This window comes from Lithobates pipiens, unplaced genomic scaffold, assembly GCF_037356315.1.
Source record: "Lithobates pipiens isolate NorthernLeopardFrog02 unplaced genomic scaffold, aLitPip1_a1.2 Scaffold_27, whole genome shotgun sequence".
NCBI classification, from domain to species: Eukaryota; Metazoa; Chordata; class Amphibia; order Anura; family Ranidae; genus Lithobates; species Lithobates pipiens.
The window spans coordinates 30171902-30188292 of record NW_027507788.1 but is presented as its reverse complement, the minus strand read 5'-3'; the positions used below and the strand labels follow the sequence as shown (position 1 = coordinate 30188292).

Here is a 16391-nt window from a genome sequence, read left to right as displayed (position 1 = left end):
CCGGAGTTCTGCTTTAATGTTTCCACCATTACTAAATAATTTCAGCAGCAATTGACAGAGACCGTTATTAATCATTCATTACTACCTAATAAAAGAAACTGCTTTATGCGATCTTGATTAGCCTTATCAAAATGCTGTACAATATGTACGGTATGTCCTCAGGACAATAATAGCTTGTGTTTACATTAAAACACAATGGCACATCATAAACTTGGAGACACACTATAATTAAATTGTTTCTAGAGGTTTTGTCACCAATGTTCCGATCATTATGTCCACATCATCAGAGATTCCGTACAAGCAGTTCCTCACTTAATTTATTAAGGTATGTCTAAAGGGATTAATTTTTTACATTCGTAATCTTCCTTGTATGTTGGCATAAATACCGGTGAAGCACAGCTTGACAGTCACTTCGACTCAGAGACTCCAGGTTCTTCCACATCATATCCAACATGAAGCTTGTACTGAACATATTACTGATACTGTCCATCTCTATCGCTACAGGTGAGCATTTTCAGCTATCATGACTGGGCACGAGTGCAGAGATTTCATCAAAATTTATTTGAATGGGAAAATACCGATTTTGGGAATATCACAATTTTGGTGAAGTCATTAGACATGTGTACTGCCAAAAAATGTGTTCATTTTCGGGTCATTCGTTATGATCGCAATTAGTAAATTCGTATATTCGTAAATTCGTACATTCGAACATATGTAAATTCGTACATTCAAACATTTGTAAATTGATAGATTTGTAAATTCATACATTCGTACATTCATAAATTAGATAATTCGGATATTCGTAAATTAGAAAATGTGCATATTCGTAAATTAGAAAATTCGTATATTCATAAATTCGTAAATTAGAAAATTTGTATTTTCGTAAATTCGTACATTCATGAATTAGAAAATTTGTATATTCGTAAATTCGGAAATTACAAACAAACATTCATATATCCATAAATTCATACATTTGTAAATTAGAAAATTCCGAAATTTGGAAATTCTGAATTTGAAAATCTGAAATCGTAACTAACTATTAAATTATAAGTATTGTAATTTCCTTTCAAATTTGTCTGTTAGTGAATGTAACAAATACGAATTTATCCGAAGTTACGAATTATCCAAAATAACAAATCCTGCATCTAAACAAATGGAACGGAACAAATTAATAATAGATAATAATAATACATTTGTTTTATTATTATTATTGTTATTTATTATTATTAATTCATTACGTTTCATTTGTTTCGATATGGCTTTTGTTATTTCGGAGAATTGGTAACTTTGGATAAATTTAAATTCGTTACGTTCACTAACAGCCAAATTTGAAAGGAAATTACAATACTTATAATTTAATAGTTAGTAATAGTTAAGTTATTATTAGTTAATTATTATTTCAGATTTACAAACTTACGAAATTTAGAAATTTACGAATTTACTAATTTAGAAATTTACGAATTTACTAATTTAGAAATTTACGAATTTACTAATTTAGAAATTTACGAATTTATGAATGTGCGAATTTACGAATGTACAAATGCACAAATTTATGAATGTGCAAATGTACGAATTTACGTATGTATGAATTTACGATTGTGCAAATGTACGAATTTACAAATTTTCGAATATTCAAATTTACGAATATTCGGAAAAAATTTGTTAAACCGGTGTTCGTTAATTCGGATATTTCCAAATGAACGAATTTGTTAAAAAACATATTCAGAACAAAACGAGTTGCACATGTCTAGAGATCATTTTAGTTTCAATCATTAACCAGCTTAGGCAAAATTAGCTTGAAAAGCAATCCACTTTTTTGTTTTCTTTATTTAGACCAGAGGGCTCGAAACTTTTTAAGCAAAGGGCCAGTTTAGTGCCCTTTAGACTTTACGGGGGCTGGACTGTGGCCAATGGGAATAGAAAATGCCTCAGTGTCAGTGAAAGTAAATAATGCCTCAAGCTTAGTGTTCAATGGGAGTATCATAAAAATGACATAGTGCCTGTGGTCATGGGATGAGGAATAATGCTACATCACTGTTAATAGTTGGAGGAAAAGTGTCCCATCTGAAAAAATAATCCCCCATCATTGGTGGCAGTGGATGGAAATAGTGCCCTATTTTTGGTATTAGTGGGTGGAGTAGTGCCCCATTAGAAGGAATAGTGCCCCGTCATTGGTGTCAGTGTAAGGAATATTGACCCATCATTGGTAATCGTGGGTGGAATAGTGCCCCATCATTGGTATCAGTGGGAGGAATAGTGCCACATCAGAAGAAATAGTGCTCCATCATTGATGGCAGTGGAAGGAAAAAGTGCCCTGTCATTGGTATTAGTGGGTGGAATAGTGCTGTATCAGAAGCAATAGTGCCCCGTCATTGGTGTCAGTGTAAGGAATGTTGCCCCATCATTGGTATTAGTGGTTGGAATATTGCCCCATCATCGGTGTCAGTGGGAGGAATAGTGACCCATCACCATTACTAGTTGGAAAAATAGTGCCCAATCATTGGTATCAGTAGGAGGAATAGTGACCATCATTGGTGTTAGTGGAAGGAATAGTACTCCCATCATTGATGTCTGTAGGAGGTATAGTGCCCTGTCATTGCAAGTGGGAGGAATCTCATGTCTTATGGGGCCAGATAAATGCAAGCAAAGGGCTGCATCTGGCCCGCAGATTGCAGTTTGGAGACCACTGATTTACAAGGTTTTTCTTTGTGTGATTATTTGGGATAGTTCAGTTTATATTATTTAGCATTCTCTGTGTTTTTATTTTGTTATTCTAAGTATTTAATGATTATGTATGTAGTTTTCCTTACTTTTTTTTCTCTTTTCTATTTATTTTTCTTGAAAAAATTGCCCCATGTAAGCTAACTGCTTTTTACAAATCCATTTTTTTTATAATTTGGATTATAAGACTAACTCTACAGGAAAAAAACAAAACATTATATTTATTTTCTTTGTAATAGGGATCTGCCTTGTGTGTGAGAAATGCGAGAATTTTCATGGAGACACGTGCACTAAGGCTCAGACCACCACTGAAGTCTGCGCTGATTACGTCACGCAGTGTCGGACTACCATTATGGTTGAAACATTTGGTAATTTTCTTTATTTACTTGCTCAATTTGTTATGAGATTTAAAGAAAAACTTGTTATATAATGCACTGTAGCCTGAAAGTATGTGGACACTCCTCCACTCTACGGAGTTCAGATATTTCCAGTGAAGAGCACTGATAATGCTACAAAATACTAAGCCCTTGTACACACCATCGCACATTCCGACAACAAAATCCATCGAATTTTGTCAGACGGATTTTGTCCGAAACTTGTGTTGCATACACCCGGTCGGACAAAGTTGTCGGAAAATCTGATCGTTCAGAACGTGATGACGTTATTTCGTTACGACGGGACAAGGTTCAGGCTAGTAGCCAATAGCTTTGGTCTAGGAATTTGATCTGAGCATGTGTGGCACTTTGTCCGATTGGAATCCTCTACACACAATCGGACAAAGTCCGATCGGATCATGTTGTCGGAAAGTTTTATAGCCCAGCTCTAAAACTTTGCCGGTCGGATATTCCGATGGAAACAGTCCAATGGAGCCCACACACGGTCGGATTATCCGACAACACGGTCCGATCGGACATTTTCCGTCGGAATGTCCGACCGTGTGTACAAGGGCTAAGACATTTTGGATAATTGTGCTATTCCAACTAGTTTGGGGAAGGCCCTTTTCTTTTCCAGTATGATCATGCCTTGGCACAAATTCAGCTCCATTATGGTTTGAGAAGTTTGGTGTGGAGGAATTAGAGTGGTCTGACCTCAGCCCTACTGAATACCTTTGGGATGAATTGGAAAGCCAGTTGAGAGACAGATCTTCTTATCCAGTATCAGTACCTGACCTTACAAATGGATGGACTATTGTCTCTGGACGACAGACTATTGTCTCTGGATAGACTATTGTCTTTATTTGACCTTACCTATTATGATATTTTGGTTACTAAGTATACATTCCCACAGGCACACTTGGCATGTATTATGCCATAGTTGTGTTATGTTTTTGTGCTCAAGAAATAAGGTGTCAGCCAAGGATACGTAGAGCGAGGCACTACTGCCCAAAAAAAAATGGAAATGGAACAGGGGACTTTAAAGGTGCCTGAAAAGATGAAAAACGATTTCATATGTAATATAAAATTACACATTTTATTAAATACATTTGTTAAAAAAGATATAATAATCTTCTTGATAAAAGAATGTAATCAGACCAAAACAATAATATATCTACGTATATACGTATATAATATATTAATATATCTATCTATATATGTACAAAAACGTTTTTCTCAACATGTTACCCTAAAGTATATAGCTTCTTCAGGAGATTCATAATTGTCTGTGTACAGCGTATTCACCCAAAATTCATTTCAGGTCTGTATGCGAACACACCTCCGGACCGTCAAATATTGAGGATATCTTAGCTAAGTCCATCTGCCATGCATTCACCCAGGAGCCCCACACTAGCCTCTGCAACCTAAAGATCCAGCTAATTTGGAGCTTAGGAAGTCTGATGCCCTTGGAAATTAATGCAGTTTAATATTTATTTCTGGACTGTCTCTATCTCCCTTGTTGTGAATAGTACAAGTTTCTCTGTTATTCCAACCTATTGGCTTCCTCTGTTGGTTGATGTAGGAAACTACAGCTTCCAAATATGCTATACCAGCTTTGTATGTGCTATAGATCCCTAGATGGGCACTTTGGTTCTCCTATGACACACTGATATCCTCAATATTTGGAGGTCTGTAGGCCCTGGTGTGTTCGTATACTGACCTTAAATTAATTTTGGGTGAATTCGCTGTACACAGATAATTACAAATCTCCTGAAGAAGCTATATACTTTAGCGAAACATGTAGAGAAATACGTTGTGCAGTAGATATATTATTGTTTTGATTACATTATTTTATCAAGAAGACTGTTATTTTTTTTTTAACAAATGTATTTATTAAAATGTGTAATTTTATATTACACATGAAATAGTTTTCCATCTTTTCAGACACCTTTAAAGTCCCCTGTTCCATTTCCAAGAAAGGAACGTTTTTTGATCACGGGCAAATCAACTTGATAATAGCACCACATCCACCATAGTTAGTTAAATATAGAAGGAGGGATTGGGATTTTTAAGGTGCAGATTAATTTGAAAAATAGTAACAATTATAATATAAGAATTTTTTTATTTTAGAAAAAAAATCTTTTTTTTTAAAGAAAAAATTGAGTATAATAGTAGTTTTTTTTTCTAAAATAAAAAAAATCTTATATTATAGTGGTTACTATTTTTCAAATTAATCTGCACCTTAAAAATCCCAATCCCTCCTTCTTTGTTCCATTTCCATGTTTTTTCCATAGTTAGTGCTCAGTTATGCGTTCCTATTTCCCAAAAATATCTTATAGGCCGTATGTACATTGAATACTATAAGAGTCCATTCACACAGGGGCAACACGACTTCGAGTGAGACTTTGGGAGGCAACTTGGACACGACTTGAGTATGAATCACAGCACGACTTGAGGCAACTTACAAGGCAACTTGAAGTTGCTTCCAGGACAGGGGACTTTACCAGTGGTCAATCACCTAATAATCAGCTCTGTGGTAGAGAGGGGTTTGCCTAGAAAACTATTTTTACTTCCTGCAAAGTTGCTTCAGTTAAGACAGGGGATCAGACTTGGAGGCAACTTCTATTGAAATCAATGGGTACAAGTTGCCTAGAAGTCGGATTGAAGTAGTACAGGAACCTTTTCTGAAGTCGGAGTGACTTCAGTAGTGTACACGGCTCTCATTCACTTACATTGATTTTATCATGTTCTGCGACTTGAGGCAACTTGGCACGACTTCAAGTCGGATCCAAAGTTGCTCCTGTGTGAATGGACTCTTAGGATGAGGTCTAGGGAGCCCAACCTTCAATGTAATCAGAAAGAGGTGCTGCCACAGTCATGTAGGTTGAGTGTAACCAAAAGCATAATTATACAACAAAAGAAAGAATAGGCATAAACCCCCATCCGGCTATCTAGAGATAAACGTATGGGCAATTGCCGATTCTTTCTTTTCTTGTGCCATATGTACATTACCATCCACTCCTATTTTATGTTTAAACTTTCTGTTGTGTAACATTCTTGTTTGTTTTACTAACATGTCATTCATTATATCTCATCAGGCAACATCTCCTATTGGCAGACCTGGAAATCCTGTGCCAACAACCCAATTTTGTGCAGAGATACATTCAACATGTCCGTAGGATATGAGCTTTTCAAAAAAACTGAGTGCTGTCAGGGGAATCTCTGCAACAAGGGGGCAATAAAATGTAAGTTATAATAAAGACAAGATGATAATGCAATTAATAGTAAAGCAAAATCTAGGGTGCTGAGATCAATCCCTATTATGATTATTGCCTGCATGATGTTGATTTGATCTTCCTGTGTTTGCATGTGTTTCCTCGAGATGCTCCGATTGGTTCCCCCAGTGTCTGGGGCCGTTCTTTGTCTTCTGTTGTCTCAAAAAATTGGTTGATGCTAAATAAATAAGTGAAATTATAGCTCTCAAATGTCCCTCTTGTGGAGGGACAGTGCCTGTAGCGCAAAATCCCTTTGTTCTTCTATCCTCCTCAGTTGACTCTTTTTTAGGGCTATATTTCTAGTTGTCATTTTAAATTGCTAGAATAAAGGATAGAAATCTTGACTTAACCAATATACATATCTATATGGATTCTTTTTGGTCTGCTTGACTTTTGCCAGTAACAAAGACTCTAATTCAGTGATAGCGAACCTTGGCACTCCAGATGTTTTGGAACTACATTTCCCATGATGCTCAGGCACTCTGCAGTGTAGTGGAGCATCATGGGAAAAGTAGTTCCAAAACATCTGGGGTGCCAAGGTTCGCCATCACTGCTCTAATTTTTCCCGCATTCTAACCAAAAGAAAGGAGTTTTGGCAAATGTTGGGTTTAAAGTGACTCTGCTACCAGGTATAACATGCAGGCACCTATAGGTTACTACTAGGGTTGAGCCGATACCTGATTTTTATCGACCAGACAAGAACTGATACTTTCAGTCAAGTACTCACTGATACTGAGTACCGATACTTTCAGTCAAGTACTCACCGATACTGAGTACCGATACTCTCAGTCAAGTACTCACCGATACTAAGTACCGATGCTTTCAGTCAAGTACTCACCGATACTGAGTACCGATACTTTCAGTCAAGTACTCACCGATACAAATTACCGATCAAGTACTCACTGATACTGAGTACCGATACTTTCAGTCAAGTACTCACCGATACTAAGTACCGATACTTTCAGTCAAGTACTCACCGATACTGAGTACCGATACTTTCAGTCAAGTACTCACCGATACTGAGTACCGATACCTTTGTGGTATGATTTGAGCCCATACAAATTTAAAAGGCTCAAATCACACTACAAAGAATTAAATGCGATTTAAACAGGAATGCGCTGTGATTCTCATGCAAATTCCCCTACGACTCCTTTGTGAACCCAGGCTGAAATCACTATGGCAAGCCTGGGTTCAGACAGGAGCAGCGGGGAAACTGCAAAGGTGCAACCCTAGTTACTACACAAACCTCTAATGGCTTTCATTGCTCCCTTTATGCTCAAGTACTAATTGGCTGTTTTTAACCAGCATAGCTACAATACATTTGAGTGGTGCTGGAGCTTGCTCACTGCCTCATGCTCCCACGAGCTTCACTATGAAGATCTGCCCAGCTGGCCAGTAGGGATGTGGGAAAGTCGAAAAGCGGTACATAAGCTCCCTCTGTTACCATTTTTGCCAGATCAGAGAGGTCCAACCTTTAAGCATGTAGGCATCAGTGAAAGCTACTGCAGGTATGCCCTAGAGCAGAATTTCTCAACCTTTTTCAGTCAAGGCACCCTTTAAAAGTCTGTAAAATCTCAAGGAACCCCATTATAAAATGTAAAAAAAATACACTAATAGTACATAACACAGCAATGTCCACACAAGTAGGACACCCAATATTGGATGTCATTTTCTCTTACAAAGAATACACCTTTGACCAATCAAAGGTGGACAGTGGCTCCAAACCCTCCCTGCTCTATCCAAAACAAAATAAAAAGGTTTGATTTGAGTTGGGAGTTCCAGCAGTGTCCATCACCGGTGAATGACATTGGGTATCTCTGGCATATTTCTACTGTTAATACAAATGGCAACATCTATGTTTATTATACATGTAATATTAAAACAGATTTTATTTGTATGTATACTAGTGGAGGCTATCAACAGGACGGAGAACGGGGTGAAGTGTCCATCCTGCTATGCCAGAGCTAGTAGAAGCTGCAAGCCTACTAAAATTCTCAGATGCCAAGGACCCCAGACAGCTTGCCATTCATTTTCTGGCGTAATCTTTAACTCAAGTAAGTAAATCATGTTGTAACAATAGCGAAGGGCATCCGTTATATTGCTTTGGTGATGCTCAAAGTAGAAGTGTATGCATATCCCTGTGTCCCAGAGCATAGGGTGCTGGCTTGTCCTGATACCAATCCAGGGGGTTATTAAACGTAAAGCGGAAAGGATCGCTACTACTCCTGAGCAGCCCAGGTGAAAAAACAATAAGGAGTGACTTCAGCCTCCACCAAACCACAAATGCTGATGCATTTCGCTCTGCCCACCAAGGCGAAATGCATCAGTGAGTGCAGTTTGGTGTAAACATGTAGACTTGAGGCTTGGTTGAGCGTAACAGTGATCCTTTCTTCTTTATAATAGCAAGGGGGATAATATATAGGAAAAAAATAAGGACAAGCCCACAGCAACCAGAATTATTAGCCAAACCTAAATTCTCCATTGCGGACACCCCAACAGAACACCATCCCTTATTTTATAAAGGCAAAGAGAGGCTGTGTTCTGTAGTCCAGCAGGGAAAAACTTTGCAGGGCTGACAACACTTTGGATTAAACTGCAGAACAAACAGCATTGTCATCTCACTAACAGAATCAACGGGCAAATGCATATGTACTGCAGAGATGTGCTGCATGTTTTTTTTTTTGCCCAAGCATACACTTAGGGGTTCATTTATTAAATAAAAAAAGGAAATGCAGAGCAATTCGCCCTGTGCTAGACTGAGCTTACAATCTTAGTTAATTAATATTTCAGCTCCATCTAGTGGATATAACAGGTATTGACTTGATTTGCTTCATTCTTTATGAATAAAGTACATTTGATCGTGATAGAAAATAGTCTAATAACTTTTGATGTTGCCCTAATTTGCACAACACAAATGTATAAACAGTAACACAATATGATCATTTCTGCATTTTTTTTTTTATAGGCACGCTTCGTAAATGCTGGCAATTCATTAAAGGCCACTGATAAGGCAGTACAACTAGTCCTGTTGTATTGGGTCCAGGGTCCATCAGCTAAACAGGGGGCCCTAGGGCAACTTTTTTATTCATGTATGCCTTAATAAATAAATGGATTTCACTAGATCACATCCCCGCTCCTACTTTCTTACCAGGGCTTAAAGTAGAACTATAGGAAAAACTTTTTTTTTTCAAGTTGGATAGAGCAAGGGGAGGGTTATAACCCGTCAGATTTATTTTTTCCCTCCTTGTCCCATTGGGGAGATTTCCCTTCACTTCCTGTCCCATAGTCAAAGCAGGAAGTGAGAGGAAATCCCTGCAAATGAAGGGAATCTCTTGGGGACCCCCAGATCACCAGAACTAGTGTCCCCATTGGAAGATTTCCCCTCTATTACTTTTCTGGGAACAACTCAAAATGTGGGATTTTGTTGTACTTTCACTTTCAATGATAATAGTAAACAGGACAAATGGAGAGGGTGAATCTCCCTAACGGGGGACACAGACAGCGATAAAAACTAGACACGTGTTCTATTCCCTCTCTACTCTATCCAAAACCAAAATCAAAAAGTTATACTTTAAATTACATTTACCTGGACCCCATCAGGTCAACAGAGGGGTCCGGAAGGTGAGAGCATGAAAGTACTTTTGTTTTTCATTTTCGGGGAGGGGGGTGGATAAAGTCAATGTCACTGTTCCGCTGCACACCTTTGTAGGTGGGGTTGGGGGGGACTCATCAGGAGGGCTGTACGGAGCTTCATAATTTCTAACAGCGGCCTGTATTCTGCAGGTTAACAGTAAAAGTGGATTTCAGCATAATAAATATATCTGTTAAACTCTGAAAAGCAACAAGAATCCTCATCTCAGCTAAAACATCCATCAGAAATTGCAGCGTAGACATGATGTTCTGAGTAGTAAACGGTTTTACAGGATGGTCATTGCCTCTGCCCCGCAGCTCTCTTGGTTGGTGCCATTGCACTTGCTCCAGCCACCAGATTGAGCCTCACATCTTTCACACCTGGGACAACCTTAGGCATGCTGTAGATGCAATTGAATGTTTTGAAGGTGTCCCATGCAGATGTCAAATACCATCCCAACATTACATAGTATGACAGTCTAGGGCAGGGTTTCTCAACTAGGGTTCCTCCAGAAGTTGCTAGGGGTTTCTTGAGCACTGAGCAATTTCTGTCTCTCAGATAAGTTCCCATTGAAACCATTGATCTTTTTACCTATCTGTAAGGGGAGAATTTTTCCCAATGACCACAAGTGTGAGGAGCATTCTTCCCACTGACCATCACACCAAAGCTCCCAACTGTCCCTGATTTCGAGGGGCTGTCCCTGATTTGGAGCAATGTCCCTCTGTCCCTCATTCCTCCTCATCTGTCCCACATTTTGGTCTGATCTCTATAGATGTATATGAAATGCACTTTTTATCTATCAAAAAGTGTTTCCCAGGGCTAAACCTTTCATCAAATTTCGAACTTGCTGCATTTGAAAATTCCAAAAGCCAAAATAAAGATATAGTAGGAGTAAAAAAAAGCACTCGTGAGTTTAAAGCGGAGGTCCACCCTAATGTGGACCTTCCGCTTATTGGAATCCTCCCCCCCTCCAGCACCACAATTGGCACCTTTCAGGGGGGAGGGGGGTGCAGGTACCTGTACAGTACAGGTATCTGCACCCACTTCCGGCATAGCTATTCTGCAGAATCTACGCCCCTTTCCGAAAGTCCCCCACTGCCTGCTGGGAAACACACGGATCCCAGAGACAGCGGGGACCATCCTTATTGCGCAGCGCGACTCGCGCATGCGCAGTAGGGAACCGGGAAATGAAGCCGAAAGGCTCCACTTCCTGATTCCCATACCCAAGATGGCGGCGGCAGCACCCGAGAGATGATCGAGAGATCGGCTTCGGGTGCCGACATCGCGGGCGCGCTGGGCGGGTAAGTGTCCTTATTTTAAAAGTCAGCAGCTGCAGTATTTGTAGCTGCTGGCTTTTAAAAGAAAAAAAAAAGGAACTCCCGGCGGACTCCCGCTTTAACCAATCTTGTTTTTTTGTACAATTCTTCTTTAAGCGGGCGTGGCAAGGGGTGTGTCCTATGCCTGCATACTTTTGCTGATAGGTGTCCCTCATTCCCATCTCAAAAAGTTGGGAGGTATGATCACACTTAGGCCGCGTACACACGGGCGGATTGTCTGGCCAACTAAGTTCGTCAGACAATCCGACAGACAATCCGTCCTACTTTTGAATGAACGGACTTGACCACACACGATGAGCAGATAGTCCGCCGAAAGCTTGCGCGATGACGTGTACGGCACGTACGACGGGACTAGAAATTCGACGTCCAATACACTGCAATGCAACCTTCGGCGTGTAAATCCTTTCTGAGCATGCGCCATTCTTAGTCCGTCCAACTTGCCTACACACGAGCGGACTGTCCGCTGAAACCAAGTTTGGACGGACAAAATCACGGAAATTCCGAAAGACTTAGTCCGTCAGACTGTCCGCTGAAAAAGTCAGCTGAAGCCCACACACGAGCGGATTGTCCGCTGAAACACGTTGGGCAGACAATCCGCCCGTGTGTACGCGGCCTAATGTATCATGAGTTGTAGATATAGTCATTTTTAACAGGGGTTCCCTGAGACTGGAAAGTAATTTCAAGGGTTTCTCTGTTTAGAACAGGGATATGCAATTAGCGGACCTCCATCTGTTGCAAAACTACAAGTCCCATCATGCCTCTGCCTCTGGGTGTCATGCTTGTGGATGTCAGAGTGTTGCTATGTGTCATGGAACTTGTAGTTCTGCAACAGCTGGAGGTCCGCTAATTGCATATCTCTGGTTTAGAAGGTTAAGATAAGCTGGCCTAGGCGGGTACCGAGCAACCAATGATACCTCTCATCCTGCGCACTGCACTTGTTAGCCCCAAAGGCCACCCACACTTCTGAACCTTTGCAGATTTTAATATATATATATATATATATTTGTATATATATATATATGTATATATATATATATATATGTATATATATATATATATATATATATATATATATGCCTTTTTGTTTTTATATTCCTTCCCCGTTTAATGATATTCAGCTAATATGATGTGACTTCTCTCTTACAGCTAAGTTTGAACCTTGGGCCTATCAAGGATGTGTGACAGAGAATACTTGCCATTATCGCCCTCCACCATACCCCGAGACTTTGTTCCAGAAAGGTTTCAGACTGTCCTGCATTGGCAGAAAAAACAATGTAAAATCATAAAAATAATAAAATAAAAAAAATAAAAGTTTTACACATGGCAAACAAGGATCACTGGAGGAGGAATAGCAGGAAGAAGCCATTTTTTTTCTGAGAAAAAATTGTATTTGAAGGCATTTCCTATAAAAAGAAAAATTGTTTGCAAAAAAAAAAACATTTGGGGGTCAAAACTATGAATGAATGAATGAAATACTTGTATAGCGCACAATGCGAACTGAATCGCCTCTAGGCCCCGGAACCCTATAAAGGGTTTCAGGGTGAATCATTGTTCTGTAGGGTTTGTTGTGTTTTTTTGATTGATATTAATAAACCACTTATATCAAAGCTGAATTTGACCCTGTTTTCTATGAAATGTTAGTTTATGAAATGTGAAATAAAATCAATAGTTCCAGAGGTATTTTGCTTTATTTGTTAACCACTTAATTAACGCCCACCACAGACACTCTGCAGGAGGGTTGCCGCTCAGCGCTAGATCACGTACCAGTGCCGGGGGAAGAGAGTGCGTCCGCGTGCCCCCGCTCCGTTGCCTGTGCTGCGATTGGCTGCAGCATCAACCAATCAGCGGCTCGAGAGCCGACAATTGGCTCTGGAGATTACAGAAAAGAGCCTGGTGTAGGTAAACAAACACAGGGCTCTCTTCTGTGCTGTTTTTTTCTTCCTGCAAAGCACATTTCTTAGAAAAATCGGCACACACAGTAAAACATGTTAGACACACATTTAACCCCGTGATCACCCTAAATGTTAACCTTTTCCCTGCCAGTGTCATTAGTGCAGTGACTGCGCATTTTTTAGCACTGATCACTGTATTGGTGTCACTGGTTTCCAAAAAAGTGTCAAAAGTGTCAGTTACGTGTCCGATTTGTCCGCCACTATATCGCAGTCACTGATCGCCGCCATTACTAGTAAAAAATAAAAAAAAATTGTCCATGCCCATGCCTGCTGGACCACGTGTCAGCAGTAATGTTGATTTTGTGGCTGACTGCCTTGCCCAATGATGCCACGACATTGCCTTCCATGTGATGGTAGAGAGATGGAATGGTGTTAAGTGAAAAGAAATAGCGACTGGGAACCTGCCATTGTGGTACAGCACATTCTGCAAATACACAGAAAGGGCTAGAATCCACTAGGCAGAAAGGCAGAAGTTTTAATGACAGCAGCTTTGACAAGCTTGCATTTAGACGCTGGGCATGTGGGTGGCAGGGACTGTATTCTTTTTTCTGCTGCAGCAGATGGGACAGAGACATTTGCCAGCTATAGTCTACAGCTGGCGGTGTGCTGCTGACAGATGTGCTGCAAGGACTTGGGACAAGCCGCACTATACCATCACCCCTGTCAGTGGAGGCTGCTGAGAGGTCATGAGGTATAGCAGGGACAGACTGAGATGAGTAAGGAGGAGGGACAGATTTGTGCCCCTTTTGAGTGGCTTTTAGGTGCTGTTGCCAATGGGCTGAGTGGTGGGAGGTTAAATGCCTTGTCAAGCATGTGGTACCCAAATGGTTTGTGTTTTTGCCACACTTGATGTGCTTGAGACAGCGTTTTCAAATAGCAACAGTGCGATCAGCTGCACATGTACTGAAAAAAGCCCAGACAGCTGAGCTGTGGAAAGTGAGCCAGGAAATAACAGCTCCACAATGTGATGGAATAGGGTGGTTGCTCTCTACTCTTCCATGAGGGCTGCCTCATTGGGGTTGTGCCTCACCCTCACTTTCCTTCTCTGCTCTATCTGGCATCCAAGTCAAGTCAGTGACCTCATCATCATCCTAACTGGAGTCAATTTGGCAATACGCTGCGGCTGGGGCACATGAGTGCCAACTTGTGTACCAGTGTTCTCCCCTAAGCCAGTCCACCACCCCCTCTGTATGCTGTGGCTGGGCAACATCACTAAACAGAGGAAATTATGCAATGATGCCCTGCCTGAGGACTAACCACGTCCACCTTTGTCTGTGGACACATACACTTCTGGCCCCCTTACAGTGCCAAGGAAATATCTGCTTCTCCTTGCTGTCCTCCCAGACATGATGGGGGGAGTGGGGGGTGCTTATTAGCAAAATGTAATAAAGATGCGTAAATGTGTACATGGATGTACTTTAATCAATCAAAAGTGGAGTTTGGTGCACTTTCATTTGAGTAGTCACTACACAGACACTCCATGGATACACTATAATATAGGGCAATATACTGCATCAAACGTACAGTAACACACAGAAGTATATGCCGTTAAACTTTCAGTAACGCAATGAAATATTTGCTCTTAAACTTGCAGTAACACACAGAACTATATGGCGTTAAACTTGCAGTAATGCAATGAAATATACGCTGTTAAACTTGCAGTAACACACAGAACTATATGGTGTTAAACTTGCAGTAACGCAATGAAATATATAGCGTTAAACTTGCAGCAATGCAATGAAATATATGGCGTTTAAACTTGCAGTAACGTAATGAAATATATGGTGTTAAATTTACAGTAATGCACAGAACTATACGACATTAAACTTGCAGTAACATAATGAAATATATGGCGCTAAATTTTCAGTAATGCAATGAAATATACAGCACTAAACCTACAGTAACGCAATTAACGCAGTTAAACTTGCAGTAACGAAACTGAAATATATTGCGTTAAATGGCACATAGTGCACTGAAATATAAGGAGTTAAACTTGCAGTAACGCAATAAAATATACTATGTTAAATGGCCACTACAACACTGACTGAACTATCCCTACAATGACACTAATGTAAAAATGGTCGCACTGAATGATCCCTAAACTGATATTCTACACTGACAATAGAATCAGAATAGCACACTATAGAATACTAACTGTCTAATAGCACTGAACAGAGCCCTGTTCTATATCTCTCCCTGTTCTATCTCTCTCCCCGCCGCTATCACACTACAAATGGCCACTATGGAAAGAATACTTTTATAGTGTGGTTGGAGATTAGGAGCAATGAGCCATGATTGGATGCAGTCATCATGACAGTGTCCAATCATGTCTCTGACAGTGCTCTGTGCCCTGTTTGGGCAAAGTTTTCATTGCTTCAGCCAATCAGGGCTTTCAATGCACTGTGCGGTGGTGCAGTGCGTTGTGGTCGTTTGGTGGGCCGAACAAACAGTCAAACTTCCTGATAATTTGGTTGTTCGGAGAACGTCCGAACAGCCAAACTCATACTTGGACCGAACCATTCGCCCATCCCTATTGGGCATATTTAAAGTCCCACTACACTTTTGTTTCAAAAATACCAAACTAAACTGATTGAGAACACTGTCTAGCAAACTTTTATAGAATAGTCCTATATGTAATAAAATGCAAACAATTTCACACAGAGGGAATCCCACAGTGGAAAAAACCCTGGGCAGTAGATCTGGAACAATGCCTCCAACAAAAAGGGAGTACTATTGGAACAGTCCCTCTCCCAGACTCTCTGACCTACTCACTGTGTCACTGGCTACTTAGATGCCTCCTTCCAACATCAGCTGACACTGAGCCTCCAACCAAATCCTTCCTGGATGTTGCTCCCACTGTTCCTGTGACTTCTGGATCATCTTTGCCCTTGTACACACGGTCGGACATTCTGACAACCAAATCCGTTGGATTTTGTCCGACGGGTTTTGTCCAAAACTGTTGCATACACACGCTCGGACAAAGTTGTCAGAAAATCCGATTGTACATAACGTGATGACGTTATTTCGTTACGACGGGACTACGTTCAGGCTAGTAGCCAATAGCTTTGGTCTAGGAATTTGATCTGAGCATGCGTGGCACG

The 16391-nt window shown here is 40.3% G+C and overlaps 1 protein-coding gene across 1 annotated transcript; it reads left to right on the top strand.

The window, feature by feature from the left end:
• The first annotated feature begins 377 nt into the window (after nucleotides 1-377).
• Nucleotides 378-12951, top strand: LOC143933132 (phospholipase A2 inhibitor and Ly6/PLAUR domain-containing protein-like). The gene is made up of 5 exons (XM_077456068.1): nucleotides 378-504; nucleotides 2961-3089; nucleotides 6194-6340; nucleotides 8278-8424; nucleotides 12485-12951. The coding sequence occupies exons 1-5, from the start codon at nucleotides 453-455 to the stop codon at nucleotides 12622-12624; spliced, it is 615 nt and encodes a 204-aa protein (XP_077312194.1). The 5' UTR covers nucleotides 378-452; the 3' UTR covers nucleotides 12625-12951.
• Nucleotides 12952-16391: the final 3440 nt, after the last annotated feature.

Excerpts from the sequence above, each read along its gene's own strand:
- LOC143933132 (XM_077456068.1), top strand. The coding sequence starts at position 453 with ATGAAGCTTGTACTGAACATATTACTGATACTGTCCATCTCTATCGCT. Across the intron at positions 505-2,960 it reads GTCCATCTCTATCGCTACAG|GGATCTGCCTTGTGTGTGAG; the intron begins GTGAGCATTTTC and ends TCTTTGTAATAG. Across the intron at positions 8,425-12,484 it reads TGGCGTAATCTTTAACTCAA|CTAAGTTTGAACCTTGGGCC; the intron begins GTAAGTAAATCA and ends TCTCTCTTACAG.